Raw genomic sequence first — 27,837 nt, 5'->3', positions numbered from 1 at the left:
ATTTTACAATTGACATTTGACACTGCCATTGAAGATATGATTAGATTAATAATATCGCATAGTTGACTCAATAGAGATTATATCCTAATTTAACATATTCGAACATCAATATTAGTATATTACCTATGGAGTAGTCGATAATTATAAAAATTGCTACATGTGCCAATATAAAGTTGATATTTTCAAATTATACATTGAAACAAATCTTTTTATAATTGGATTTCACATAAATTATTTTATAGAGTTTATTTATCAAAATTATTCTTATTCAAGTTTTTATCATGTATACTAGTTTAACTCCCGTGCAATGCACGATTATTATTAAATCTACCAATGTTGAGAATAGTAACACTTAGACGTGATTTTATTTTTTTTTAAAGGGGTCTATGAGGTTTTATTTTAAAAAGTAAAGAACTAAGGATAGTATCCACGCATGTGCTTTATTATTGATACGACTTTAAGAGTAAAAAATAAAGTGTATATGTGTGTGTTAACAAAATGTTTTTATTTTTTTATTGAATTGAATATTATTGTAAAAGTAACAAAATTAGAAAAAATTAATAAATAAATAAAAAGTTGATAGTATTAACGATAAATAAGATAATATAGAGTAATATTGGTAGAGTAGTATTGTTTAATAATATTATCATTCATTTTTTTTTACAAAAAAAAAAATAAAAAGAAAAAAAAACCTTATATTATTTTTGAAAAAAAAAACCTTATATTAAATACTACATTTATGTAAAGAATATATTAGTTGGGTTTATATGGAGAATTATTATTGTTAAGAATTTTAATGGGAAAAAAGATGTTTTGGATTATTATAATTTACTTTCCTTAAAAAATCTATGGGAAAACGGAAAGCAAAATGGGCAGGAAAATTACTAATAACATCGTGACAAGTGTCATTTTAGATTTGCTTTTAGTATAGGTTAATTGATTATTAGCCTAGTTTCTTCAAGACCAATCGTGCATGAGTTTCTTTTCCTCCATGTGACTCTATGAGAAGTATTTTCCAATGCAATAAGACTATTTCTCAACAATAAAATATGATCATTATATTTAATGTCAAATGCAATATTTCGCAACAAAAAAAATGTGGTCGTAATAGTTATTACGCACTATTAAATAACAAAAATATCTAAACAACATATTTCGTGTATGTACTTTCACATGTGGTGTGTGAATGATACCCAATTTTAGATACACCACACAAGTAAAGAATTTGAGTTTCATCAACCAAGAAATTCCATAGAAATAAACAATTCACAAACAAGTTGATAATAATCATGTGCAAATTGTAGAATCACATTGCTTCAATCATAAAACTAAATCAAATCTTTGTACAATAGAGTGAATCAAGCAACAATGCTTCAAATTGTTCTAAAATCATAAACTATATTATAAATTGATTTGTACATCTTAAAACAACCAAATCTCTTGAACATTATCATAATTTTCACAATTCAATTCCAAGAAATCCAACCTCGCCCATACTATACTAATAATAATCGACACTATACCAACCAACAACTTGTAAGTTGTGACCGAGCCGTTTCCCTAAAACTTTGAACCTTAACCAAACAATAATGTGTACAAAACACCCCCAAATTACCACACCCAACCCTACTAGTCTTCAACAAGTAACAAGCAACACCCCCATCCTCCCCTTTGCCTTGTATCAACACCCCCCACGCCTTTTCGCAATCCCCGTTTCGCCCCTCGACTTCTTCGAAAATTCCCAAATTGTCCTCTTTTAACTCTTCCACAAGTATGATCCCCTCAGGAGAGGGCTCCTCCCCTTTTACCCATTTACCCTTCAAGTCACTCCAATCCTCTGCAACCGCTCTCTCTGTTTTTAGCCTACTATCGGGTCCTCCTCCACCGTACACGTGTACGAACAAGGGCGCTTCTCGTAAATTCTTTACAATCTCACCCACCGATTCTCTAATCCAACGGTCGAATTTCTCCGGCTCTCCCCCTCTCATGTGGGACCCACTTTCTTGCCCTCTTGCCACCTCAACCGCCGTCAACGCCGCCGTAGAACACTTCACTGTCATTGTCTTATTCTTTCGTGTCGTATCGTATCGTGTCGTGCTCGAAACCCGAACTTGATTGTTCAGAGTATGATTCGGTAACTTGTTGACCCAGTCCCCAACTCTGTGCCCTCGAATCGTAATTTCTCCTGCTGAATGGAGACCCAAACAAGCCATCTTTCCAAAAAAAAAAAACTCCGATAAATTCAAAAATCCCAGAAAATATCAAGAAAATACCCAGGAAAAAAAAATCAGCAAGAATTAAATCAAGGTCAGAAATTGATGAGATGGGTAGGGTTAAAATCAAGAAATATAAAGTGGGTGAATGTTAGATTTTTGAATTGGGTTAGAATTTGATGTGAGAGAAAATTCCTGGGTTTATATTTTCGAAGATAATAATAAGATAAAATAAATAAATAAATAGATCTGATTTTAGGAATTTATTTTGGAAGGAAGAGTTTGAAGGAAGGTGGGATTGTTGCAAGGCGCGAGTTTTTTGTGTGCCAAAATTGCCACGTCAGGAAATTAAAATAGCCACGTAGGATAATAAGGGAATAATGAATGACAGCGTGGCAGGAGAGAAAAAAAGGGGTGAGATAATAAGTGCCACGTAGGAAGAGTGATTGGTGGGTTGAGGAGGGCACGTGGTGGATGTATGTTAAGCGCGCGTAAACTTATGGTGAGATTGATTGAGGTTGAGCCATACGTTGGTTGTAACTTATACGCGGCCTTTTGCTTGCGTCGAAGTTTCTTCTTCTCGTGGTAAATTAATATCCTTAAAAAGTTATTTGCGCCGACTTTGTTGAATTGTTTGACAGCCCAATCATTTGGCCCAACTTTAGCCCAATTATAATGGAGATAGAGTGGAATTCATGTTATTGGTATTTAACTCACTTTTGCTCAATATATGGAGTACATGATAAAGACTAATCCGATATTTAGCAAAAATAATTTCAGTTTAATAGAATTAAGATTTAAACGGTAGAAATTAGTAAATATGAAAGAAGTCAAAGAACATATATAACAAATTTTATTAGATTTTTCACAAATTCTTATACTTCTATTTATCTTGAGTTCTTGATTACCCTTATTTTATTAGATTTTTCACTAATTCTTTGATTTTTTAGAAGAAAAGAATAGGAGTTACTTGAATGAACAAATGAGGGTTACTTGTTTCTAAACTAGTTAATATTACTCATATAATGATTTGAAGTTTATTAATTAGACAAAATGGAGTTACTCTTATGAAAAAGTGGGGTTACTCATATATATAAATAAAGATTATTCTTGTAAACCAGTGTAACCACACCGTGTGGCTAGCTACATAAAAGACTTATAGTCTGTTCTCATATGATTATTTTCAGTTCAATTCAACTCCGAATTTCCTTCTCTTATAAAATATTCAGTTAAGTTCAGTTTGGTTTAGTTCAGCTCAGCTCTAATAAGTTCAATTCAGTTCAGCTTAATTTCAATTCAATTCAGCTTAATTTCAATTCAATTCAACTCCAATCAGTTCATTTCAGCTCCAATCAGTTCATTTCCTAATTTTCTTCTCTCATAAACAATTTATTTTAGCCCTAATCAGTTAAGTTCAGCCTCAATCAGTTTCGTTTAGTTGTTTTCAATAAATCGAAACAGACTTGCCCTTGCTCTATATATATATATATATTTTTTTTTTTTTTTTTTTTTAATGATAGACCTTATTTTATTAATTAGACGTTGATAAAATCAACTAAGCTTCAATATTTATTATTATTTTTTATTACGAATAAATATTTTATAACATATTAACATGTGTAAATTACAAATAAGACTTTTTATTTATGGCCTTTTAATTTTTTACCCACCGTGGCTTCACAATTTCACACTCCATGAACTTGTACTTACCCAACACTTATATCTAGCTCTACCCATCCAGCCGTCCTTTTCCAGTTCTTTTCAACATTCCGCACTTATCCTATTCCCTACTCTTGATGTAACTATATTATAATTTGTAAATAATATTTGCGATTATGGAAAATAAATTGAATATTCTTATTCGTTGAGGGTAGTAAAGGGTAGCAATTTAACTTATTTTGGTAATATTAACAAAACATAATCAAGTTAATCAACAATGATTAGTCATCATAAAAAAAAGTTTGTTGTATAAATTAAATATAAAGTTTTATCATCATAAATAACATGTAGTATCACACCGATTTTTAACCCTAATTTAAGTTGTATAGAAAACTCACACGAAAATTCATCTAAAAAGTGAATGTATAAGAGTAATAATAAGTGGCATGACAAATTACTTGACCCTTGTGATTTCCAAAAAGGAGAAAGGCCTTCAAAGAAAAAAAAGAAGGGGAAAAAGTGTAGTTTCAAAACTCTTCTATTTTCATCTTTCTAAATTAAGTTTGACATTTTGTTAAACAAATGGCAACAAAGTTAGGTAAAAACTATCTAAAAAAATGAAGTTAGGTATAATCGACCGGTGGACATCTCTTCCCCAATAAAAAAATTAAAAAAATGTGGATATTAATTGTTGGGGGCTCACTTGGGCTAACTACATGCATGGTCTTCAATCTTCAAATTATCTTGAAAGGTAGTTGAATAAAAATATGCTTTTAATATTTATTCAACTGCTTGACTTAATTATGTATATTTGCGAAAAAAATAATGACTAAATTATGTATACAAGCTTCAAATATGGATGCCAATAACATTCAACAAAATAGTAATTTATTATACGGAGTAATAGTCAATTCTATTTTATGGAACCACATTTTCTGAATCATTCAAATCGGACAGCTCCAATTTTCTAGTCCATTAACGAGACTTTGACTTAAATGTTTTACTTAAGTCCAAATTGAAGTATAATTTTAAGGAGAGGAATAATCTCAACTTTGCTGGATTCTCTTAAAATAATCCCAACTTTTGATTATTTTTTTAATAATCCGAACTTTAAAATGAATTTGTTTTCAATGGTCCCGGGTGACTTATAACCTATTGAATAAAAAAAATAAAATAATTGGTCAAAAATAAGTTTAATTATAATTTTAATTTATATTATTGATTTAATTGATTAATTAACTTAAAATATTATTAAAAAAAAAAACACCACTGATTATACAATGGAACAGCCGCCGCCCCCAACCCAGCTTGACCCCCACCTTTGACGGTCGGCGCCTTGCTGACTCAGTGGCTTCCCGGCGCCCATCATTTTATTACCTAGGGAGGGTGGGTATAAATGGGTGGGAATGGGAATAAGTGCAAAATGACATTTTTGCCATTAATGAAAGAAATGGAGGAGAAAGATTAGTAAGGGTAATTTTGTATTTTTGTTAAAAAATTCCCCATCTATTCTCATCTACTACCCAAACAAAGTATTGTCATATTTTTCTATATTCCTAACAATCAATTCTCAATCCCATTCCCACACTTTAATCCCCAAACTCCCATTTCCACATTCCAAACGCCCCGTTAAGGTTTTTTTAATCAATTTTTTTAACTTGATAGTTAAATTTTTTTTAATTATTGATTTAATTTTATTTTTTATTTTTTTGACCAATCACGTTCTAAAACGTGTCTAGGGTCTTATAATAACAAGTTTTGTAACCGGTTGGGACCATTAAAGACAAATTCATATTAAAGTTCGGATTATTTAAAAATAATCAAAAGTTGGGATTATTTTGAGCGAATCGAGCAAAATTGAGATTATTCTTGTCAATTTTTCCTAATTTTAAAGTAGAAAGTCTATATGTATGTTTCGTTGTGACTTGTGAGGGTCAGTTACTTTAAATTAATCGATACTAAGAATTAATTTTACATTCTCTCATATTCTGCATTTTACCTGTTCATATACGTAAACACGCAAGGAGAAGTGTTTAAAAATTAAAGGATGCATATAAACATAATTTTTGTAGCTATAGCAAATCAAACACAATTGATAATGACACATCTAGGGTTAGATCGTTCAATTCTTCAAAAAGATGTAATTTTGATCTCTAATTTTCTTTTAATTTCTCAGATTTAATGGCAATTAACTTGTAAAACACATCTCGTATGTAGCAATCACATTATAACTTACACGAGAAAAGAAAACGTTGTGATTAATTTGATTATTAAATAATGAAGGACGCCTTTTGTCATCACGCAAATGTTAATTCTTGAGAGTTGAGACAAACAATGAAGCTGCTCTTTTCTTGTTTTACGTAGATTTTTTTTATTTTTTATTTTTTATTTTTTATTTTTTATTTTTATTTTTTATATTTTTTATAAAGTTAGAATATATATATATATATATTGGTGTTTAGAAAATAATTGAAATACGTTGTATAATGTTCTTGTCGCTTGTTTTTTTTTTTGGTGTTTAGAGAGCCACAAGGGCGGGGGTGAGAATCGATCCCAGGATCTCCTGGAATCGGGAGCGAAGCTCTAACCACTTGAGCTATCCATCACTCTCGTTCTTGTCGCTTGTTTATTACAGTACTTATCAATTATTATTCAAACAATATTTAAATAAGCAACTAGTGTGTAGCCGGCGCGTTACACCGGGATGCTACTTTAATTATTGCTTGTGATTATATGTATTTGGTATTTATAATGTTTTTTTAAAACCTTGTGATTATTAATTATATACATTTATCTTCATGTTTATAATATAGTTGATAATTGGTTTAGATGTTAAATAACCATCATATCCTTCTTGTAAGAGATGGAGTAGGTGACGTAGCGTGGTATATGAAGCACAAAGACGTTTTTAGTAACGCCTGATACGAAGTATTCCCCCCGTGTTTTTTTAAGTGTTACACTTTCCATTTTCGGCCGTGTTTTTTTTAAGTGCTACACTTCCTTTTTTAGCAAAAAACTACATTAAAATATTATACTCCGTAACTCTCTCGTCTCATAGTCCCCACCTAAACCCACTACTACTTTTTTATTATATTTTTCCTCTCACATTCATTACTTTTCAATAAACTATTAACCTCACTATCTTTCTTTTATAATTTTTTAATACTCCAACTTTACCCCACTTACCTATGTAACACTTAAAAAAACACGAAGGGAGTACTTCTTACAACATTCAAATAGATGATACTCCTTATACTTTGTATAATACCCCATGTGTTTTTTATTACTTATCAATTATTATTCAAACAAGATTAAAATAAGTAATAAGAGATATTAAAGATTTAAGTTACGACTTAATAAATATGTCGATTAAACATTTAAACTGATGCATAAAAAAAAAAAAAAAACAAAGGCCCTGTTTGGTAATTAGCTGTTAGATGATTGTATTAGCTGGTTATAATAGCTGGTTTGACTAGCTGGTTATAGTAGCTGGATTGACTAGCTAGCTATGATTAGCTGATTGTATAAAAATGTTTGGTAAATAGCTGTTAATTGTTAGTTGTTTTAGTATATTTAAGAAACAAAAAGCTAATTGTATAATAAGCTAATTTTAAAAAGCTCTTATAATGAGCTTTTTCTAAAAGAGCTTTTTGAGCCCAAAAAGCTTTTTTAATAAGCTATATACCAAACACCCAAATTAGCTTTTTTAATTGGTTAAACATCTAATTGGACAAAATAAGCTAAAAGCTCTTTAAAAAGCTTTTTACCAAACACACCCAGAGGAAGTATATAACCCGATTGGTGAACACCAAACTCATGATCTTTCTATTTCCCGCTACAAATGGACCCCGTATTATCGGGGTCCACCAACATAAAAATGTCATTAAAGGAGGGCGATTTATGTAGCTTAAAATATAGAACCAGGCGGGCGGTGGCTCCCACTTAGACCAAGAAGGCAAGAAAGAAGGACACTTATAAAAATAACTACACAAATTTATTGACTAGAAATTGAGAACGTAGAGAATAGAGCAACCTCTCTTAAGCTTTACCTACCCACTTTTCCTTTGATCGTTAGCTACCCTTGCATACTTATATTTATTTAGAACTCAACTAATTTTCTAACATTCATACACTTTGCACTACACTTACATCCTCTGTTTTCTCTCTCATTTATCAGCTCTGCTTTGGAAGTTCTTCTTAATTATTCTACCATTATCAGTAAGTAATTTTATCCCTTTTTTTTTTCTCTCTTTTTTTCTCTCTAATTAATTAGATTTGTGTATGATTAAGTTGTTTTCATTGATGTTTTTATGATGTGATTAAGACTATGTATGCATGCCCACATGTATAACTTGTTCATCATCATCTATGATATTTTTTCTTCTTCTTGTTCTTAAGTTATATGACTTGTAAAATTGTTAGTTGGTCATTTTGTATAAGATGTCGATGTCGTATGACGTTTATTATGTTTTTTTTTTCATCATATTTAGTAGCATTTGATCTTAGGGTTGCATGTAACAAGTTAAAAAAGAATTTTAAGCTAAATCGATCATTAATTACCAATCAGGCAATCAATGCTCAAATTTGTCACATATTCCGTCCTAATTAAGTTATATTAGGTTGGGTTTGTATAGAGATAGTCACCATACGCACCCCAAATTGACATTTGGTCGACAACTAATATAAGTGGTTGTTACTTGTTAGTATACGAATCACATAACACTGTCAGCTAGCTTAATTGCTTAAATGATAGTACGAGTACAGTATTAGGATTTAGAAATATTCTTGTGGGTGGTATGTACTAAATTTGGATAAAGTCTTTTCTAAATCATTGTCTTTTGTGACTTTCTACAAAAACAAATTAGTTGGTAACTTAAGACTAAACTTTTAAATACGAGTATGTAGTTATGTGTATGAAAAGGGGAAAAAATGACTAGTGTAAGCAAAGTGTCCTTAACAATATGGCACCAACCAAGCACCTAAAAGGCTAGAACTTGTATAGTTGTATAAAAATCAAACCCTCTTTTTGTGTGATCACTAATTTGGTTTTTTTTTTTTTTTTTTTTTTTTTTTTTTTTTTTTTTTTTTTTTTTAACTAATGATGCAGTGGGAAACGATGTAATGGTTGATGATATTGCTTTTGCTCCTGAACTTACATTGACAAAATCACTACCTTTATTAGGTTATGGTAAGTGATTCTATTTAATCAAGCTTTTTATTTCTTTTTTGTAATCAAACTTGATTGCATCATCATTGAAGACATATTTTGAAGAAGGTCAAATTATTTCCTAGTATTTAATTTATTGCATTGTTATGGTAAGTCCAAAGTGTACATTAGCTACAAGAAATTCATTGAACCCGGGCCGAGACCCAGGGGACTGAAGGTGCACCTAGTTGTGCAGCCTAATTACACTTCACTAATTAGCTGCATTATATTATCAATCTGTTAAGATGATCTAATTCTGTTTTGCATCAGTTTAAGCAAATATGAACATTCTGTTTTGGACACAACAGGGTGCACAGAGCTAGAAATCCACTTTCTGCAAATAAAGTTCACAGCAATTGGAGTGTACATGGAGAAAGAAGTGGTACAACACTTGCAGAAATGGAAGGGTAAATCAGGAAAAGAACTCGCCGAGGATGATGATTTCTTTGATGCTCTTACCGCAGGTAAAAAGACATGAACAAATAGTAACAGAACAAACTGTTTTAAATACATGATTTGTAACTTGACAGTTTGAAGTTCAGAAGAATTTTATGCTAATGTAGCTTCTTTGGATGATATGTGTTTTGTTTACAGCACCTGTCGAAACAGTTATTAAGGCGGTCGTGATCAAGGAGATTAAGGCTTCACAATTAGGCACACAGCTGGAGGGTGCAGTAAGGGATCGATTGGCAGCTATCGACAAGTATGAAGAAGAGGAAGAAATCGCGCTTGAGAAGGTTGCAGAGTTTTTTCCTACCAGATACCTTAAGAAAAACTCTTTCTTCACTTTCAGCTTCTTTGCTTCAGGCACTGCTGAGGTATACTTCTTAATTAATTACTTGCTGCTCGTATTAGTAATGGTAGTAGCAATTATTATATGCTAAATACTGGTGCAAATATATCTTTTACTAGGAAAGAAAAGGACCTACATTATGATGTATCACTAAAAAACTCAATTTGATCTATTGTACTAATCTGCAGGATCAATCTAACTATTCGAGTTAGAAGTGTTTTTTTTTTTGTACCTATGTTAATGGCCTTTCGAGATTTTAATACAATTTGTTCCAGTTTCATTGTGTTGGATTTACCGGTTTGGATCAAATTTACGTTTAGGGTGGAATGGTTTTCTTTTATGCCACTGTGTGTGAAACTCAATTTTCGATTTGAAGTGGATTTTTAAACTAATTTTTCATGGTTTTTCAAAATTTCAAGTCTATGTTGTCATGTTGATTGGACTTTCTTAGGCAAGGTATGGGCTTAGCCAATTTTTGATAGGTCTATGAGTTGTATTGATACGGAGTTTATTTATGTCAGATCACTATAACAACGGATGAGAAAGAAGAAACGAAGACAGCAGTGGAGAACAAGAATGTCGCGGAGATGATCAAGAAATGGTACTTAGGAGGAAGCAGGTCAGTGAGTCCTTCAACCATCGAGTGCTTGGCTAACAACCTCTCAGCCGAGTTATCCAAATGAATGTAGCGCAAAGGAGTGTAGACTCTTGTGATCATGTTGTGCACTTGTGCCTTGTTAACTTTGTGCAGTTTAGCACACTGGTGGAAACAAATGTATGTTTTGGTGGGATTCCTTTTGATTCATTATGTCTCATGTACTAATAATAATTAATGTCCTCTTTGGTAATAACAGCTCTTGCAAAACTCGTCTCATCTCATGTATGTCGGATTTGCATCAGTTAAAGACGTTCAATGTGCAATGCGCGAAATAAATTGACATTACTCAGAACTCACAAGTAGTCTGAGACAAATCTGATGACATATACACGAAATAAACATCCTTTGTCCTTTTATTAGAGTCCCATTTCTAACATTTATTACTCACATAATTCCTCCGTTCTTTATTACTTAACCCGCTTTGACTTTTACACTATTCACCACCTCTCCTTTGACCGTCTTTTGTGATTAATATGTAAGGAAAAATATATTCATGTATGATATTTTTGGATTCGACTCAATAAGTACTATCATAATATATAACTTTTATAATTTTTACTTATGGAGAATTTAAGTTATTGATCGTTAAAGTTTTACATTGGCAAGCGTGATAAAAGAAACAGGTCAAGTAAAAAAGAACAGAGGAAGTAATAAAGAGAAACGAGACTCTAATAAAAGGATGGAGGGAGTACTTGTTTATAATGTAACAAAATTGTCTGTTTCAAAATCAAACTGCATGCAAAATTATATTAACTTGACCCAATAATGGGCCAAATTGAAAAGGCCTCATCTATTGATCCAGCCTAGAAAAGTAATTTTTTTTTTTTTAAAAAGCCCAAATAAATATGAATAACATTGGAACTTTAGAAGTAATATCATTGAAAACCAATTATTACTCAAACCGAATAGAATTATTGAAAGAGTAAACACCCAATGTACAACTCAAACCAAATCCCAACAAAGTCAATCAAAACGATGTATTTGCCACATCTAGTCATAAGACTCATATAATAATACCAAGTACGAAATTAGAGGAGAGTAAGGGATAGATTAAGTGGTTCGAGCTTTTCTTCTGGTTCCAAGAGATTTTGGGATCGAAATTCTCACCCCCACCCTGTGACTCTCTAAACACCAAAAAAAAAAGGGTACGAAATTAGAGTGTAGATGCAACTAGCTTTGTATTATCTCGTGAAAAAATGGTACGTATATACATGTATTAAACATTTAAGCACGTACATATACACATGGTGATACATTACAACATAATTACATATCTACAAAATACCTCTCTTTTGTTTTTTGTTTTAAAAGGTGGTGCTTCAAAGGTAAATTGACATGGATGTTTCTCACAACTTTAGCTCATCTCACTCATCAATCATCTCCCTAACAACCACACAATTTATTCTCTAATGCCTTTGTGTAGCATCTTCAACAATCAACACCACGTACCTCATGATTCGAGGTACGATTCCCAATAATTTCCATTGGCACCACAATGGCATCATTGCCCGTCCATTCCGATAGTGATTGCCGGCATGTAGGACAAGTCGAACGCGAAAGCAACCATGTATCAATACACTTACTATGATACCCATGTTTGCATTTTGGTAACACTTTTATGTTCTCCCCTTGTATAAACTCCCCTAGACATATCATGCAATCCGTTGACATCATAACACTTGTTGCTATATCATATATTGTTGTTGGGATTTGCCTTATGGTGCTCCTCTTTAGCCCTTGACTTATCGCCCCCACGTACGTGTTACCTAGCTCTTGCCGGTGGTGGTGGTGGTGGCCGGTGCAACAACGGATGGCACACTGGACAAGTGAGTTTAGCCCTAGGGCACATAACAAGGCAAAAAGTAACACTCCTAGGATGACTACCATGTTAGCATCTATACCGGCATTGGCTCTTGTGACATGGGCTTCGTTGCTATGTGGTGAGGTTGCGGTGGGTGGTGTTGCTTCATGGAGGAGGTGGCGGTGAGGCGGCCGAGGCCACACCATTGCTAGCTAGCTCTTATCTTGTGCTAGCTAAGCTACTTCTACACTATTTGATGATGGATTATATAGGACAAATAAATTGAAGTGTGTATATGTGTTGTGTACTTGTGTATAGTAGGAGACTAATGATATGATTGTCAAATCTAATTTGGTTGAAGTGAAATAAAGAAGAGAATAGTGTTTGTGGAAAATCGGATGATATATAAGGAAAATCATGAGAAGACAATTCATTCATTCACACTTTTAGATTGCTTCAAACTTGGGAAGAAAATTATGGATTTTTTTTTTTTTTTTTTTTTCCAAATATTTTTTTTGTGATTTTTTGGGGGGCAATTTCTAGGAAGGTGTTATATGATATGTTTCTTGTTAATCCACTAAAAGTGGTAGTGGCATCACAAGGAGGAGGGTCGTATCAAGTAATGAAAAGGCGCCCAATGTCTTGTCATGAGATTCTAACTTGATAACTACGATTAACACTAAGAATATCACTTAATTAAATTTTGGCAAAGCGATTCTTTGTTAATTAGTAGGCTAATCCAAGACCGGTTTTGGTTCTTTAGGATAGAGTTTTTCATTATCCTCCTCTCTTCAACACTTTCAAAAGGCATGACCCACTAACACTGAAATAGTATACTCCATTTTTATGCAGCGTTAAATAATCCTGCTACGTCACCTATATTATCTATTCAAAGAAAAAATAATTACCAATTATGTCAATTAAAATATGAAATGAAATAAAGCGTGTTGTTTTTAATTATATAATCATTGTATCTATATTTGCTAATTCTCTATTAGCCAATGGATGTGCTGGACCCTAAATATTGGGATAAAGCCATATTATTTTTATCATACTTGATTATTGACTCCCAACATTAGGCATCTTGGCTTTGCTTTATGATTCATCTAAGTAGCAAGAACTAAAAAAAACCACATTCATGCTTTAAGAATCTTTGTATTATCGTCAATATATATAAATTAGCACCAATGAATTATAGACAACTAAAAATTCCTAGAATTATGGAAAAGATTGGGTTATATGCTTGCATATAAAATTTTTGAGTTTATTTGCTTGTCTAAATGAGAGTATAGTTTTTCGAAAAAAAATAAAAAGTATAGTTAGAGTTAACAAAGACATGCCCATCTTAGTCATGGATCGGAATTGGGAACTTGGGCTTGGCACATGATGACATTATGCTTGCTAGGTTGGGGTTGAAATTGGAATAAAAAGCATGATGCAATATGTGGCATGAAGAACATGTCCTAATTTATTGCAACTTAGGTATAGCCATATAGGACTAATAGGAGTAGTTATGAGTTTTTTGACCCGACACAATATCGTACATGAATTAATTCCACTTCTATTCGTTTTCAGACTTTTATAATTTATTCATTTATTTTTAGTTTTTAGTACGGAGTAGTAATACCATTCATGCTTAGTTTTTAGCAGTGGCGATTCCAGGAATTTTTTGTTATGGGTTCGGAGTTTTCGAGCGTAAAATAATGTACTTTCTCCATTGTTTCTTATTTGACATAGTTTGACTTTTGCACTATTTACACTCACTGAGTCACCTTTGATCGCCTTTTGTGATTTATACATAAGTTAAAACATAGATAGCCACATAGATTTTTGTTTAAATTGTCTTAATAATTCTTACCACAATATTTATTGGTTATAGTTTTTACTTAATTAAATATATTAATTATTAGATTTATACTCGTACATTGACACATGATCAAGAAGCAGGTCAGAATCCAAATACAAAAGAAATTTAACAAAAAAATTAGTTACCAATTTCAAGTTACAACCATAATTTAATGGGCGACAGCGTGTCATTCGTGCAAATTTGTAACTAAAATATTTATATAAATTAATAACTAAGTAAACAAGTGAATAAGGGCATAAGGCTGGCTGAAAAAATATTTATATGTATGGAGTTATATAGTGAAATTTCAAGGTAATAAATAATAATAAATGACAAGTGAACTAATCTCCTTGAAATGAATTTGGTTTACTGCCCATTGCCCAAGCCCAACTCACCAGCAATGCAACAAAATATTTATAACAAAAAAGGTCAGGTGAAGGGTTTGATCCCGCGTCATTGAATAAAGAGAAGGTTGGTATATGGGCCTTCACCCACTGATCCAACATGTCTTTGATAGTTATTATCAGCGCATTATTGGATATTATATCTTTTTAATTTTCCAGACTGCAGAATTTTTAGAAGTCCAGTATGGGTTCAGCTGAACCCACTGAACCCATACTGGAATCGCCACTGGTTTTTAGGCATCTTGGTCTTTGCTTTATGATTCATCTAAGTAGCAAGAGCGAAAAAACCACATTCATGGTTTAAGAATCTTAGTATTATCGTCAATATATATAAATTAGCACCAATGAATTATAGACAACTGGAAATTCCTATAACATTTTGGAGTTTGCTCGTCTTAATGAGAGTATAGTTAGAGTTAACAAAGACAGGCCGATATAAATCATGGGGTTGGGCTTGGCACATCATCATGACATTATGCTTGCTAGGTTGAGGGTTGAAATTGGCATGAAGAACATGTTTCTAATTTATTGCAACTTAGGTGTGTGAGTAGTTATGACTCGACACACTATTAGACATGAATTAATTCCACTTCTATTCGTTTTTCAGACTTTTATAATATATTCATTTATTTTTAGTTTTTAGTACAGAGTAATACCATTTGGTCTCACACTCACACTAACTAGATATATATATTCAACATAATACTTTTTTTTTTCCCTTCATTTTTATTTTTAAAAATTATATTAGTGGTAATTTTTGGGTAACTAAACACCCAAGGGTCTGTTCTCTTAAGCTTAATTTCAGTTCAGTCCAATTCAACTACAATCAGTTCAGTTTAGTTCATCAGTTCAATTTCTAATTTTCTTTTCTCATAAACAATTCATTTCAGCCATATTCAGTTCAGCTATAATTAGTTCAGTTCAGTTCCTTTTAATGAATCAGAATAGGCCCTAGCTAACCGATCCCTATTCTATTATAAAGGGAACCAGAATTGACTAGGTTGTAAGTGGCTCTTAACTTTATTACTTGGAATTGGAAACAGTACACAAGATCTGATTTACTTTCAGAACTGGTTCCATTCCAATTTTGGATGTCCAAAAATTTAGCTTGCCCATGAAAGTTGTATTTTGGAGTATATATAGTAGTGTATGCATGAGTTGTAATAGGGTTGAGCAAAAGTGTATGAAAAACTGAAAATCCCAAAATTCGTTTCGAAAGGTAGACAATTCTAATGGTTCAAGTATCCAATTCCATAATAATTCACTTTTGAAAGTTGATGGGTACCCCATAAAGATCTAATTAATAAACAATTTTACCATTTTTATCCATTCAAATTTTATACATAACTCCTACACTGTTTTTTGATAGCTTTATAATTTGAACAAATTAAATAGTCGAGATTATGTTAGCTAAATGATATAATAATTAAAGCTTAACTTTTTATATTTTGATATCATATCAAGTACTGTATCTAATATTTGATTATTTCCAAATTTATACTTCGTGTATGTATAAGTTTGGTTCATAAATAACATTTTAAGTTATTTTGAATAAAAACCTGTCTGATAATAATAATGGTTTGAATATTCGATCATACTCACCTCTACTCGCATTAGGTGTACCCTCAATGAACATGGTCTTTTAATATCATTTACTTTCAATTCCTTATTCGCTCTATCCAAATAAAAATATATATATATATAGTGAAAGTAATTACTAATAATAATAATAATAATAATAATTAAATAAGTAACAAAAAAAAATCATAATTTTGGAGGGAAGAAGCTTATGTTTCGCAAAAATCCCTATTCATTCATATAAGAACCTCTCATCACAAAAATTCCCTCCAAAAATATCGCTCCTCCGCCCACACATTTCATGTTAACGTCCCTCTCCTCTCCTCTCCCTTCTCTTTTCCTATCTCTCCTCCCTCTCTCCATTTTTTCGACGGGAGAATTCGCCATCCTCCCGTCATCAATCATTACCACCACCACCACCACCAATAATTTTTTCGAGAGGAAAAGAGGTCAAAAAAATTAAAACATAAAATAATCGCGGCACATAGTTACAACATGTCCAGGTCAATGTCAATGGTAATGCTAGCGTAGTCTCTCTGGTAATGGGCCACCGGAGAGTTCACTCAGAGATCCTTTTACGAATTCCTGACGAAATTAGCTTCGGGGGTTCCATGGAAGGAGGTGATGACGCTGATGATCTCTTGGCTACTTATATGGATATGGAGAAAATCGAGTATTTCGACGACAAACAAAATGATCCCATCAATTGTCATAACAATAATGCTCCTCAGGATCATCATAATAACAATAATAATAATCAAAAGCTTAGACATTGCATGTTAGTCGAAGAATTTTCAGGGATTTCGAGTAATAATGACAATGACAATGATAATAACAATGATTATACCAAGATTAGCAATAATAATAATAATTCTGGGATTGCTTCTTGTGAAGCTAAGAAGGCTATGTCTCCTCATAAATTGGCTGAATTGTGGATTGCTGATCCTAAACGAGCTAAGAGGTTACCCCTTTTCTTATAAATCTTATCTAATACCTCCGTTAAATGTTATGTGTAACTTTTGGGGTATTATCTGTGAGACATAAAATATTCCAAAGTTGCATATACTCCAACATTTAGCGGAGGTAGTGTTAAAACAAACGTGCATGTTTCCCCTTATTTTTAGTTTTTATAATAATGTTGATCATATATTCTCTATCACATACTAGCAATTTTGATTTTCTAGAAAAAAAAAAAGAAGGTAATGTGTGCAGGGGAGGATCTATGTTATTGTTAGAAGAATTGAGGTCGATTGTCCTCGATTAATTGAGTTTATAAACATGTTCCTTATGAAATTTTAGTTATTTTAGAATCAACTACCTTCAAAATTCTCTAGACCGATGATGTTTATAACAAAGAGAATTTCGAAATGTGGGTGTGGGAGGGGATCATGAAGGTGGTTTTTGGAAGAAATTTTATTTGCAATCTTATTTCTTAATTCATTTCTGACAAATTTCCCTGGTGTACCTTAGCTAGAACATGATTGTAATTTTCTTAGTATGGATAATAGACAAATACTTGTAACAAGTAAGACTTAAAATGAAAATGTTCATGTAGGATTCTGGCTAATAGGCAGTCTGCTGCTCGATCGAAAGAACGAAAGGCTCGATATATGCAGGAGCTAGAGAAAAGAGTCAAATCTTTACAAACTGAAGCAACTGCACTCTCTGTACAGCTCTCACTTTTTAAGGTTGGTATAGAAATTGTTTCCCCTGAATCTCCTTGAGCTTTACGAAAACATAACACTTTGTACGAGTTTTATTTTGTGCATCAAAGATGATAGTTAGTTGTCATTTACAAGCTTAGGTAAAAAACAATCATGCTTATTAACTCGTATTTCTTTCTCTTGTCAGACTAATATGTGGTAGAATGTTGTGTTGTAGGATGCATGTATACTGTAAATGTGATCAAATCTAGTTGTTAAAATTCATCAAAATGGCTTTTTTAACTGGTTCTAAAACCAGATTTTTATGTATTTTGTTTTCTCGTCTTCAGAGAGATACAACTGGTTTAACAAACGAGAACATGGATCTCAGACGTCAATTAGAGTCCATGGAACAACAGGCTCAACTACGTGATGGTACGTGTAACCCACCCCCCTTTACTGTCATCATTCTATGCTAATAATGAATTAGGCATCTTAAGGATATAGCAGCTTCATTTCATGATGTTATATGTATAGTCTGACTCATGTACCTTGTGAAACAGCTTTGAATGACGCGCTCAAGCAAGAACTAGACAGGCTTAAGGCTGCTACTGGAGACACTTCAAACGCTGCAGACACCTTCGTTATGCCACTACAGAACACACATCATCATACGCAGCAGCAGCAACACCCACACCGCCAACAGCAGCAGCAATCATCCTGTCCATTCGACTCAAACATGCTCATGAGCCCTCATCAAATCGACTCACATAACTCAAAAATATCGTCCTGTTTACAACCCTTTGAGATGAACATCTCCCGCCCTTCTCCAGCACTAGACTCACACCAAACAGAACAAATCGAACCAAACATGTACAATAACATGGCTCAGCAACCAAAATTACAACAACATTTTCCAATTGATAGAGGCAGTTTTCTTCCATTCGAGTCATCTAAACCAAGATTAATGCCACAATTTTGTACAAACGAAGCAAATATGAGTTACCCTCCTCAGGCAATGGACTCACCCCTTGGAAATATTTCACCATACGCGTTTGAATCAAACAGCCAAAGCCCCGAGCAAGAGGTATACACAACAAATCGAACACATATGCTTGGACAAATGCCTATAAATGATCATAGTAACAAATGGCAAGGTCTTGATAATATCAATGGTTTAGACTCTTATCATGTGAAAGTAGAAGGTCCATCTATTATTGCCAATGAAAATATGAAAGCATTTTAATCTAATTCCCCTGCTTCGTTTTTGTTAGCTGATTAAGATATAGAAGAAAGCATATAATTTTTTTTTCTGCTTTCGAAAATCTTTTTTAGCTAGCCTTTGCTCAATTGGCCTTCTTTCATGCCAAACATTCTCTGTATGTAATTTCAAAATAGTTCATTTTTCAATTTCAACTGTAAATGTTTTTTTTTAATCAATTATTAGACATAGTATTATCATGTAATTCAAATGATTATTTGCTTCCTCCGGCCAAATTCAAATGATATAAGGCTATAACAAATGAAAATGAACTTTGTTTCAAAAAAAAAAAAAAAAAAAAAAAAAAAAAAAAAAAAAAAAGAAAAAAAGAAAATGAACTTTAAAAGTATGTCACAGTTAAAACTTAAGAACATGGACTTTAAAAGCAACGAATAACATGCATTCAAATGCAAAAAAAAAGTCTAATTTCCACGTCCAAACTTAAAATCGACTCACACCAAACATGAACTTAAGCTTTTCGTTGAGTTGGTCCTTTAGTATGGTAGTACTGAATTCAACGCAACACAAAGGTCATGGGTTTGAATCTCATCAGCCCCTCCTTTCAAAGTGTCATATTAAGTCTATCTATGCTTTCTACAATAGTTGAATACGATTATGCAAAATTCAAGAGTTGATAAAAATGTAACATAAAAGCCTCATATTACAAAGAAGTATGCTAGAGAGCTGAGAAATCAGTAGAAAGAGTAATTTTGAGGAAAGAGGCACCAATTAGTCAATTACCACTATTCTTGACAGTTGAATCATGTATTATTTATTAGCTGCTTGTTCAATGCTAGGACCAATCAAATATAAGCTCAGAATACCTTGGATGCACCGTGTACCTTGGGTACACTTAGGTAGACATAGAAAAGTAAATCATGAAGAATACTGGTGTTTATGAGACGAGACAACTCGTGAGCTGTCGGTCAAAACTCGACTTGAGTGAGCTTGACTCGAAAGCTAATCAGCCGAGTCGAGTAGTTCATAACTCGACTCAAAAACTTGTGAGAACCTCAACCTTTTTATAAATATTATATTCACTAAAAATTAATATATTTTGATTAAAAAAAACCTTTTTTTTTTTTACATTAGTAATTAATAAATAAAACATTATTTATGTACTCATATCATTATGTATGTATATTTCCTTAATAACAAAATTAAAAAGAATGAAAAAATGTTGAGTATGACAGGCAAAGAAGGAACAAATGAAAGCATGACCCAACATGTAATAATAAAAGGGTGGGTCTAAAAATCCAATCCGAAAACGATGTTAAGGCCCACCAAAATCTAGATTTCTTCATAGGTTGGGCCCATTAAGATACTCTTGTCACTACAAAATTTTTCTATATAACATCCACCAATTTTCACTTCTTAGCCCCCCTTTCCTCTTCCTAAACAAACAAATTTATACACTTGTCTTACATACTTTTCTAACTTTCATATATAATAACTTGCACTTTACTCTTGTCCATACTTATTTTTATTATTACAAAATCTAAAGTAGCATATGTTATATGGTACATAAAAATCAAGAGAGTTGTTGGTTCACTACATATATTTATTTGACATAACGTTTTGTTTGGACTAGAGATAATTGAGTTGCTACGGATTAATCCAACAACATATTACAAAATCGAAGAGGTTGTACACGTCGAAAAAAAATGAAGGAAAATGGAAGGAAACAAGGGGCGGTGTCCCCTTGTGCAGCGTGCAAGTTGCTACGAAGAAGGTGTGCGCCAGATTGTGTGTTTGCGCCCTACTTCCCTGCTGACGAGCCTCAGAAATTTGCTAATGTGCATAGAGTTTTTGGTGCTAGTAACGTCAACAAGATGCTACAGGTACGCCAATTTAGTTCTCTTTTCTTTTTATTTAGTGTTTAGTGAGGGTATGTGATGAGAATCGATCCTATGATCTCCTGAAACTAGGAGGAAAGCTCTAACTAAATGAATGATCATGGATCAACATGATTTAATTTCCATTACAAATTGTTTTTTCTCATCGTTGTGCTTAGAGTTATAATAAGTACGGAGTAATTATTTATGGTATTCTAAATTTTGTTGTTGTTGGTAAGCATTAATGTTAGAGCTAAAAGTTTGGTGGTTGTCAACTTGTGAAAGGGATATTTTACCACCCTATACTCCTATAGGCATGGTCGTTCAAGTAAAATTGATCGTTGAAATAAAAAAAAATAAAATAAAAAAAATAAAAAAAAAAGTTCAACAAATTATTACATAATGGTGATATTACTAATTACATCCCTTGTATAATGTTCCTAACTTAAGGTTACTATATGCTTTAGAATTATGTGCGAGTGCTTACAAAGTAGGTGGGTGTAAAAAAATATGGTTAAATTTAGAGAAAATACCAAAAAAAAGGTAGGGATTAAGGTTAGAGAAAAAAAGTTGATTAATTAAAAAACAAGAAGTAAAATAATGTACTCATATTGATGTGTGGCGAGAGGGGTAAGCTGGTATTAAAAAAGTTTGTAATAAAGTAGATATGTATAATATTGTAAATAAAATATATTAAGAAAATTTATTATAATCACATCATAAGTTCAAATATTGTCTCATATACAAATGAAAAAAAAAAATGAAAAAAATGACCCGAAATATTGTCCGAAACATAAACTAGTATTATGGACTATGGAGTATTATTAAATGTTGAAATGATGTGCCAACTAACTACTTTTTGGCGTGATATTTTTTTTTTGATAGAGTATTTGGTATTAGGATCGAAGGATTATTGAACTATGATTGTTGTGCATTTAAATTTTGTTTCGTACCCTTTTTCAACGCACGGGTATTTAGATAAGATCATATTAGAACTTTAGAATTTCAATTACATCAGACTGACTAGATGAGAATAATTTACATTATTTCAAAAAAAAAGTAATTTACATCATAGTATGATTCCTATGAAAAATAATTTACATCATAGTATGATTCCTATATGTACTCTAGTTTATTCGAAAGACAAAACTTTATTACAATCATATAAATCACATTAGGCGATATAATACATTTAATCATGTTACTATTTTAACATATTATCCCATTTATTTTTTGTTTTGACTTATGACATATAAGCCAAATTGCATATGCATTTTTCCTCAAAAAAAAAAAAAAAAAATAAAAAAAAAAAAAAAAATTGCATATGCATTTCAATTTGTACATGTATTAAGGTTAGTTATCTCATATTCTCATGTAAAGAAACTCCTCATGCGGTGCAAAAGTTGGTTGTCCCCCCATAGCTTTTGACCTTAATCAGTTGTAGCGGTTAATAACGGTCTGGGGACCCACTTTACTTTTTTTAAAGACCACTTTACCTTACCCTTTTACCAATTAATATGTGAGTATTACCTCAACTACTGTATATTTTTAAATTGACATCTATGTTTAATTTTAACATTAATATCTTTAATTATAAAATTATAAAAAACAATTACAGTAACATAAATAAAATTTATATTTAGAAGATTCAAATAAGATTTTATATGTTTAACATTTGTATAAATAAAAAAATTTAGTCAAAGTATTATTTGTAAATAGTGTAAAAATAAAAAATGTCAACTAAAAAATCGGATTTTTTTTTTAATTTTTTAATTTTTTAATTTTTTAATTTTTTTTTTTTACACCAACCCTTTAGTATAAATTTATTTGATTTGATATACAATAGTACCAATTAACAATAATTTATTTGACCTTACCACTACTAATTTGATTTGATTTGATATCATATGTTTCCTTAGTCCATTTTGCTCACAAGGCATTATTGTCACTTTTCACTATGGCCTCTACCCCTTTTAATTTATTACTTTTTCCAACAGTACTTTTTTAATCATTAACAAGAGCCTTAACTATTTTTTTTTTTTTTTTTTCCTTACAAAAAGATACGGATTATTAAAATGTAAAGATTTCTTTCAAAATTTAATGTAAAGATTAAACATTGAAAGAGGGATATATTGTAATTTTTATACAATGTGACTACGCTATTAACTCCTTTAATTAATTTGCTTTTTATATGCAACACAATCAAATTTTACATCATTTCTAGTTCATATATATATATATATATATATATATATATATATATATATATATATATATATATATATATATATATATATATATATATATATATATATATATATATATATATATATATATATATATATATGGGAGGGATCCGGTGAGAATAGGTTCATATGTGAGAATTCATACTTATATGAGAACTGATTTTAAATTTAGAACATGTGAGTAAAAATTTAGAACATACGAGTAAAAATTTAGAACGTGCGTCTGAAATAGAACATCTAAGTGAGTAATATGTTTAGAACATTTGATTTAAGAATTAGAACAAGTGATTAAAAATTTATAAAATCTGCTTTATGAAATTTTAAACATATGAGTAAAATTTAGAACATTTGATTTAAGATTATGAACATGTGAATAAAAATTTAGAACAAACAAATATAGAATATAGAAAGTGTGAGTAAAAAATTTAGAGCATACGAGTAAAAATATAGAACATACGCTTTAAAATAACATATAATTAAAAATATTAGAACACACATTTTAAAATTTAGAACATATAAGTTAAAATTTTGGAACAAGTTATTTAAAATTTATGATATTAAACTTAACTAATTTATGGTTTAGAACATGTGAATACTAAATTAGAACATTTGATTTAATTTAGAACACCTAAGGAAAAGTTTAGAACATCAGATTAAAAATTTAGAACATACACGTAAAAATTTAGAACATAAAGAGTGTTCTCACATAAGAAAAATTCTCACGAGAGCCTCCTCCTATATATATATATATATATATATATATATATATATATATATATATATATATATATAAGATTTTAATGTTCTTAGGTTAGGCTTCTTTAGTTTATCTTATTTTTACTTATTTGAATTTATCGGATCTGGTCTGATATGATCTAACCTGAACTTATCTGATCTGATTATTTGATTTGACCAGACTTTGAAATTAAGTGTACGATAATCCATTAGGAAAAAATGTATCAAGTGGGGTCTTGTTACATTCAAAATAATGTGTATTTTATTAATATGTAATTTTCATAATATTATTCATTATGAAATTAAAGATATAAATTAAACTTGGGTAGCCCTGGTTAACCCTTATCACAACTTATCTAACTTATTTTCCTAAACTTATCTTATTTGAAGTTATTAACCCTTATCTGAACTTATCCAAACTTATCAACCCTGAAATAAGTGGAAATAAAGTGAACAGAACATGACCTTAGCAATATAAAACTGCTAATAAAACGATGATATAATCTGAACTTATTTTTTCTGATTTAATCTGATCTGAACTGAAATTTTTTCCGAAATAAAAATAAGTTGAATAAACAATGGCTTCTTAGATTTGTCAATACATTGATTTATATCAGCTTCACTCTATGAACTATAGTTTTATTCAACAAGAAGTTACGAAAACCTTATAAAAAGAGTTAGTTGCTTGAAGTAGTGGAATGTTAAATTCAAAAGAAATATGATTAACTTTTTTAAAAAAAAATTGAAATACTAATAATTGGAATAATTAAAATTAAATAAAGTTATGCAAAGCACGCAGCAACTTTTTGACCACTAAGAAGCCTTTTCGTGCACATTCCATAGCCTTTTTTATTTTAAAATTATAATGAGTATATCCTACGCTTCTTAATTAAGAGATTTGTAAAGCATGCACAACATAAATATTACTGATTTGATAAGATAATAATATGTATAATGGCATATCATATCATGTAGTTCTTCATTTTTTTTTCTTTTGGTAAAATTTACTAATGATTTACGTCAAGATGATGTCAAAATGCTTTGAAAAATCATCATATTAGGTGATGCACTTGTGTTTACTTAAGTTTAAAGGCCCATTGATTGGTCTACTTTAGAAAACAAAAAAAATAATAACCGATGTGATACAGTTTTTTTTAAAAAATGTCTGCAAAACAAAGTGATTCACTTAAAAAAGTAACGGACGAGAAGAGAAAAATATAATAAAAATTAAGAGAAGATGAAAGATGTAGATGTGATGCATTTAAAAAAAAAAAAAAATTGTTAATACACCAAAAGCTTAAGCTGATGCTGGTTGAGGCTCAAGTATATGTTTTATACTCTATCACTCTCCCTCTCATAAAAGGCTCTTTGGGAGGGCTCGCCTATACATGGGATGAAATTCGAACCCGTGACCTTTATGTCAGAGTTGACTCTGATACTATGTTAATGGACCAACTCCCAAAAGCTTAAGTTAATGGTTGAGGTCCAGAATTATGTTTTATACGCTATCATAGATGGCTGAGGCCTATGAATATGTTTTATACTCTATTAAAAATGTTTGCAAAACAAATGATTTACTTAAAAAAAATAAAACCAACAAACAAAAAGACGGAGAGTTTGGTTTTGGTAGACTTTCTGGCTATGATCTACAACACTTGACCATGTAGTGCCCTTGTACAACAGGATTACAAGACAAATGGTGAAGAATCAGCTAGCTTTAGCCTAGACAACTAGTCAATGACTTTATTCAATCCATAGTTATGTTCTAATTTCTATAGTCTTAGAACATGAATATGTAAATGTCAAAAAGAAATTTAAGCAACATCATTTTGGTTGAACCACCTATGTTCATTTATGTTTCCTTGGATTCCTTGAAATTAATTCATAATTAAGCCTTTAGTTTCAACAACCTCAACAAACATGAATTAAAATTTTCACACTAGACATAATGAAACACAAACATAACAATCTTTGAGCTCATAAAGTGTAGTTGTTCACATTTATGTCATGTTTGTTGCTTGATTTTTCTGTTTTGAGCAATAATTAAAAGTAAAAAAACAAAGTTGAATGCATCAATTTTTTTGTTCTATTCTGTTTATCTTTACTAACTTAAGCTTCACAAAACAAAACTAAGGACCATATTAGAGAAACAAAACAATAATTTTATTAATGAAAAGAAAGAAACCTAATGAAATATTTGAGTTGGTGTAGGAGTTGCCATTTCACCAACGCGGTGATGCAGTAAGTTCAATGGTATATGAGGCAAATGCAAGGATACGTGACCCGGTTTATGGGTGTGTAGGAGCGATATCATCACTCCAACAACAAATCGTCGTTCTCCAAACCCAATTAGCCGTAGCTCAAGCAGAGGTGGTGCATCTAAGAATGCGCCACTTCCCTTTTTAGCATGGACATGGTATTATTAGATCAACCTAAGCTAGCTAATATATGATGTAATATTGTTGTCCTTAGCAAAATTAATTGTGGATTGAGAAGGGACCTAGTTGTTCTTTTTATGTTTCCTTAGTCCTTTACATTTTTAAAGCAAGTTAGCACATCTCTATCTCACTCTCTACTTGATCTAGATCATAGAGGTGATGATGATGATGGTGAGAAGGATTATTAACCTTATTGTACATGTACAAACATATATAATCATGACTACTTATTATGTAATGTAGTATAATTAAAGTAAACTTGACGGTCCACTTTTCACTTTTATTTCCTCTTATAATTATTTTTGTATATTTGCTTAGTGCTTAATAATGTCTATCATTGCTCTTCCTAAATGGGCATCTTATATTGTTTTTCATTATATTGTTTAGACACTTTTTATTACATAGTTTTTGAAATTTACAACATTTTGTGCGGATTACTGACACTTTGATGATACATAAATCAAGATGATATGTTTAAATGGATATGTTGTAGGAGTTGCCAATGCACCAACGTGGAGATGCAGTGAGTTCAATGGTGTATGAGGCTAATGCAAGGGTACGTGACCCAGTTTACGGGTGTGTAGGAGCAATTTCATCACTCCAACAACAAATTGACGTCCTCCAAGCCCAATTAGCCCTAGCACAAGCGGAGGTGGTACATATGCGCATGCGCCAATACTCCGATAAACCTAGAGTTGATCATCATCAAGGCACTTCCTCACCTGAAAACTCCCCTTCATCTAAGATAGTATCTTCACAAGCCAAGTCCCTTTTTATGGACATGGTTGTGGATCAACCTAACATGGAAGAGTCACTTTGGTCATGTTGATGCATACATGCCCTTGATTAAATTTAGTACTTTTTTTTTTTTGGGTTATTATATTCTCTCTTTTATTGCTGGTGGGAATTTAGAGATATAATAATATACGTAGTAATTAATATAATATAAAATATAATGGAAATTGAGTGGTACGGTTGTAATTTAATTCTTAGGTTTTTGGACCTAGTTGTTTCCTTTTTTTGTTACCTTAGTCCTTTACATATTCATAGCACTAAGATATTATTAACCATATTGTACATGTATAAAATATTTAATCATGACTTATTATGAAATTTAGTTTAAAGCAAATTGACGGTCCACTTTTACTCCTATCTCTTTTTTTAATTTGTTTTAATTATGTTATTTATTTTATTGAAGTTATGGTTTCGCTTAGTGCTTAATGGCCATTAGTCTTCTTAATGGGGCAAATTAGTGACCGACAAATTGATATAATATGGAAGACATGCCCCATCCATCTCTTTAGTTGAATTTTACACTATTTGTCGGCTGATGTGCATGTTTTTGTCATTCCATAGATATCATAGATCCTTATGAAAGGGATGGATGTGATAGTATATCACATGAAAGGGGATATTAACATTTGCGGATTTAGAAATTTAGTAATTAAACATAATTAAAAAAAAAAAAAAAAAACAAAGAATAATATATGGAGTATTATTTTTTTTTTGCCAATTAAAATT

The 27,837-nt window shown here is 31.3% G+C and overlaps 3 protein-coding genes across 3 annotated transcripts; 2 read left to right on the top strand and 1 right to left on the bottom strand.

Annotated features, from left to right (window-relative positions):
* Positions 1-7,941: 7,941 nt before the first annotated feature.
* On the top strand, positions 7,942-10,722 carry LOC145641608 (chalcone isomerase-like protein 2). Its single transcript, XM_081692460.1, has 5 exons — positions 7,942-8,090; positions 8,980-9,060; positions 9,387-9,542; positions 9,673-9,896; positions 10,393-10,722. Coding segments are annotated over exons 1-5 (624 nt in total). The 5' UTR covers positions 7,942-8,089; the 3' UTR covers positions 10,555-10,722.
* A 908-nt stretch (positions 10,723-11,630) lies between these two features.
* Positions 11,631-13,001, bottom strand: LOC145555657 (RING-H2 finger protein ATL78-like). Its single transcript, XM_081617398.1, has one exon. The coding sequence runs from the start codon at positions 12,534-12,536 to the stop codon at positions 11,958-11,960; it is 579 nt and encodes a 192-aa protein (XP_081473524.1). The 5' UTR covers positions 12,537-13,001; the 3' UTR covers positions 11,631-11,957.
* A 7,444-nt stretch (positions 13,002-20,445) lies between these two features.
* On the top strand, positions 20,446-27,445 carry LOC145641607 (LOB domain-containing protein 4-like). The gene is made up of 2 exons (XM_081692459.1): positions 20,446-20,903; positions 26,810-27,445. Exons 1-2 carry the CDS (start codon positions 20,727-20,729, stop codon positions 27,143-27,145), a joined length of 513 nt encoding a protein of 170 aa, XP_081548585.1. The 5' UTR covers positions 20,446-20,726; the 3' UTR covers positions 27,146-27,445.
* Positions 27,446-27,837: the final 392 nt, after the last annotated feature.

This window comes from Chenopodium album, chromosome 8, assembly GCF_948465745.1.
Source record: "Chenopodium album chromosome 8, dcCheAlbu1.1, whole genome shotgun sequence".
NCBI classification, from domain to species: Eukaryota; Viridiplantae; Streptophyta; class Magnoliopsida; order Caryophyllales; family Amaranthaceae; genus Chenopodium; species Chenopodium album.
The sequence above is the reverse complement of the archived record's forward strand: the minus strand, read 5'-3'. Positions and strand labels throughout refer to the sequence as shown.

Excerpts from the sequence above, each read along its gene's own strand:
- LOC145641608 (XM_081692460.1), top strand. Across the intron at positions 9,543-9,672 it reads CTTTGATGCTCTTACCGCAG|CACCTGTCGAAACAGTTATT; the intron begins GTAAAAAGACAT and ends TTTTGTTTACAG. Across the intron at positions 9,897-10,392 it reads TTGCTTCAGGCACTGCTGAG|ATCACTATAACAACGGATGA; the intron begins GTATACTTCTTA and ends TATTTATGTCAG.
- LOC145555657 (XM_081617398.1), bottom strand. The coding sequence starts at position 12,536 with ATGGTGTGGCCTCGGCCGCCTCACCGCCACCTCCTCCATGAAGCAACA.
- LOC145641607 (XM_081692459.1), top strand. The coding sequence starts at position 20,727 with ATGAAGGAAAATGGAAGGAAACAAGGGGCGGTGTCCCCTTGTGCAGCG. Across the intron at positions 20,904-26,809 it reads ACGTCAACAAGATGCTACAG|GAGTTGCCAATGCACCAACG; the intron begins GTACGCCAATTT and ends GATATGTTGTAG.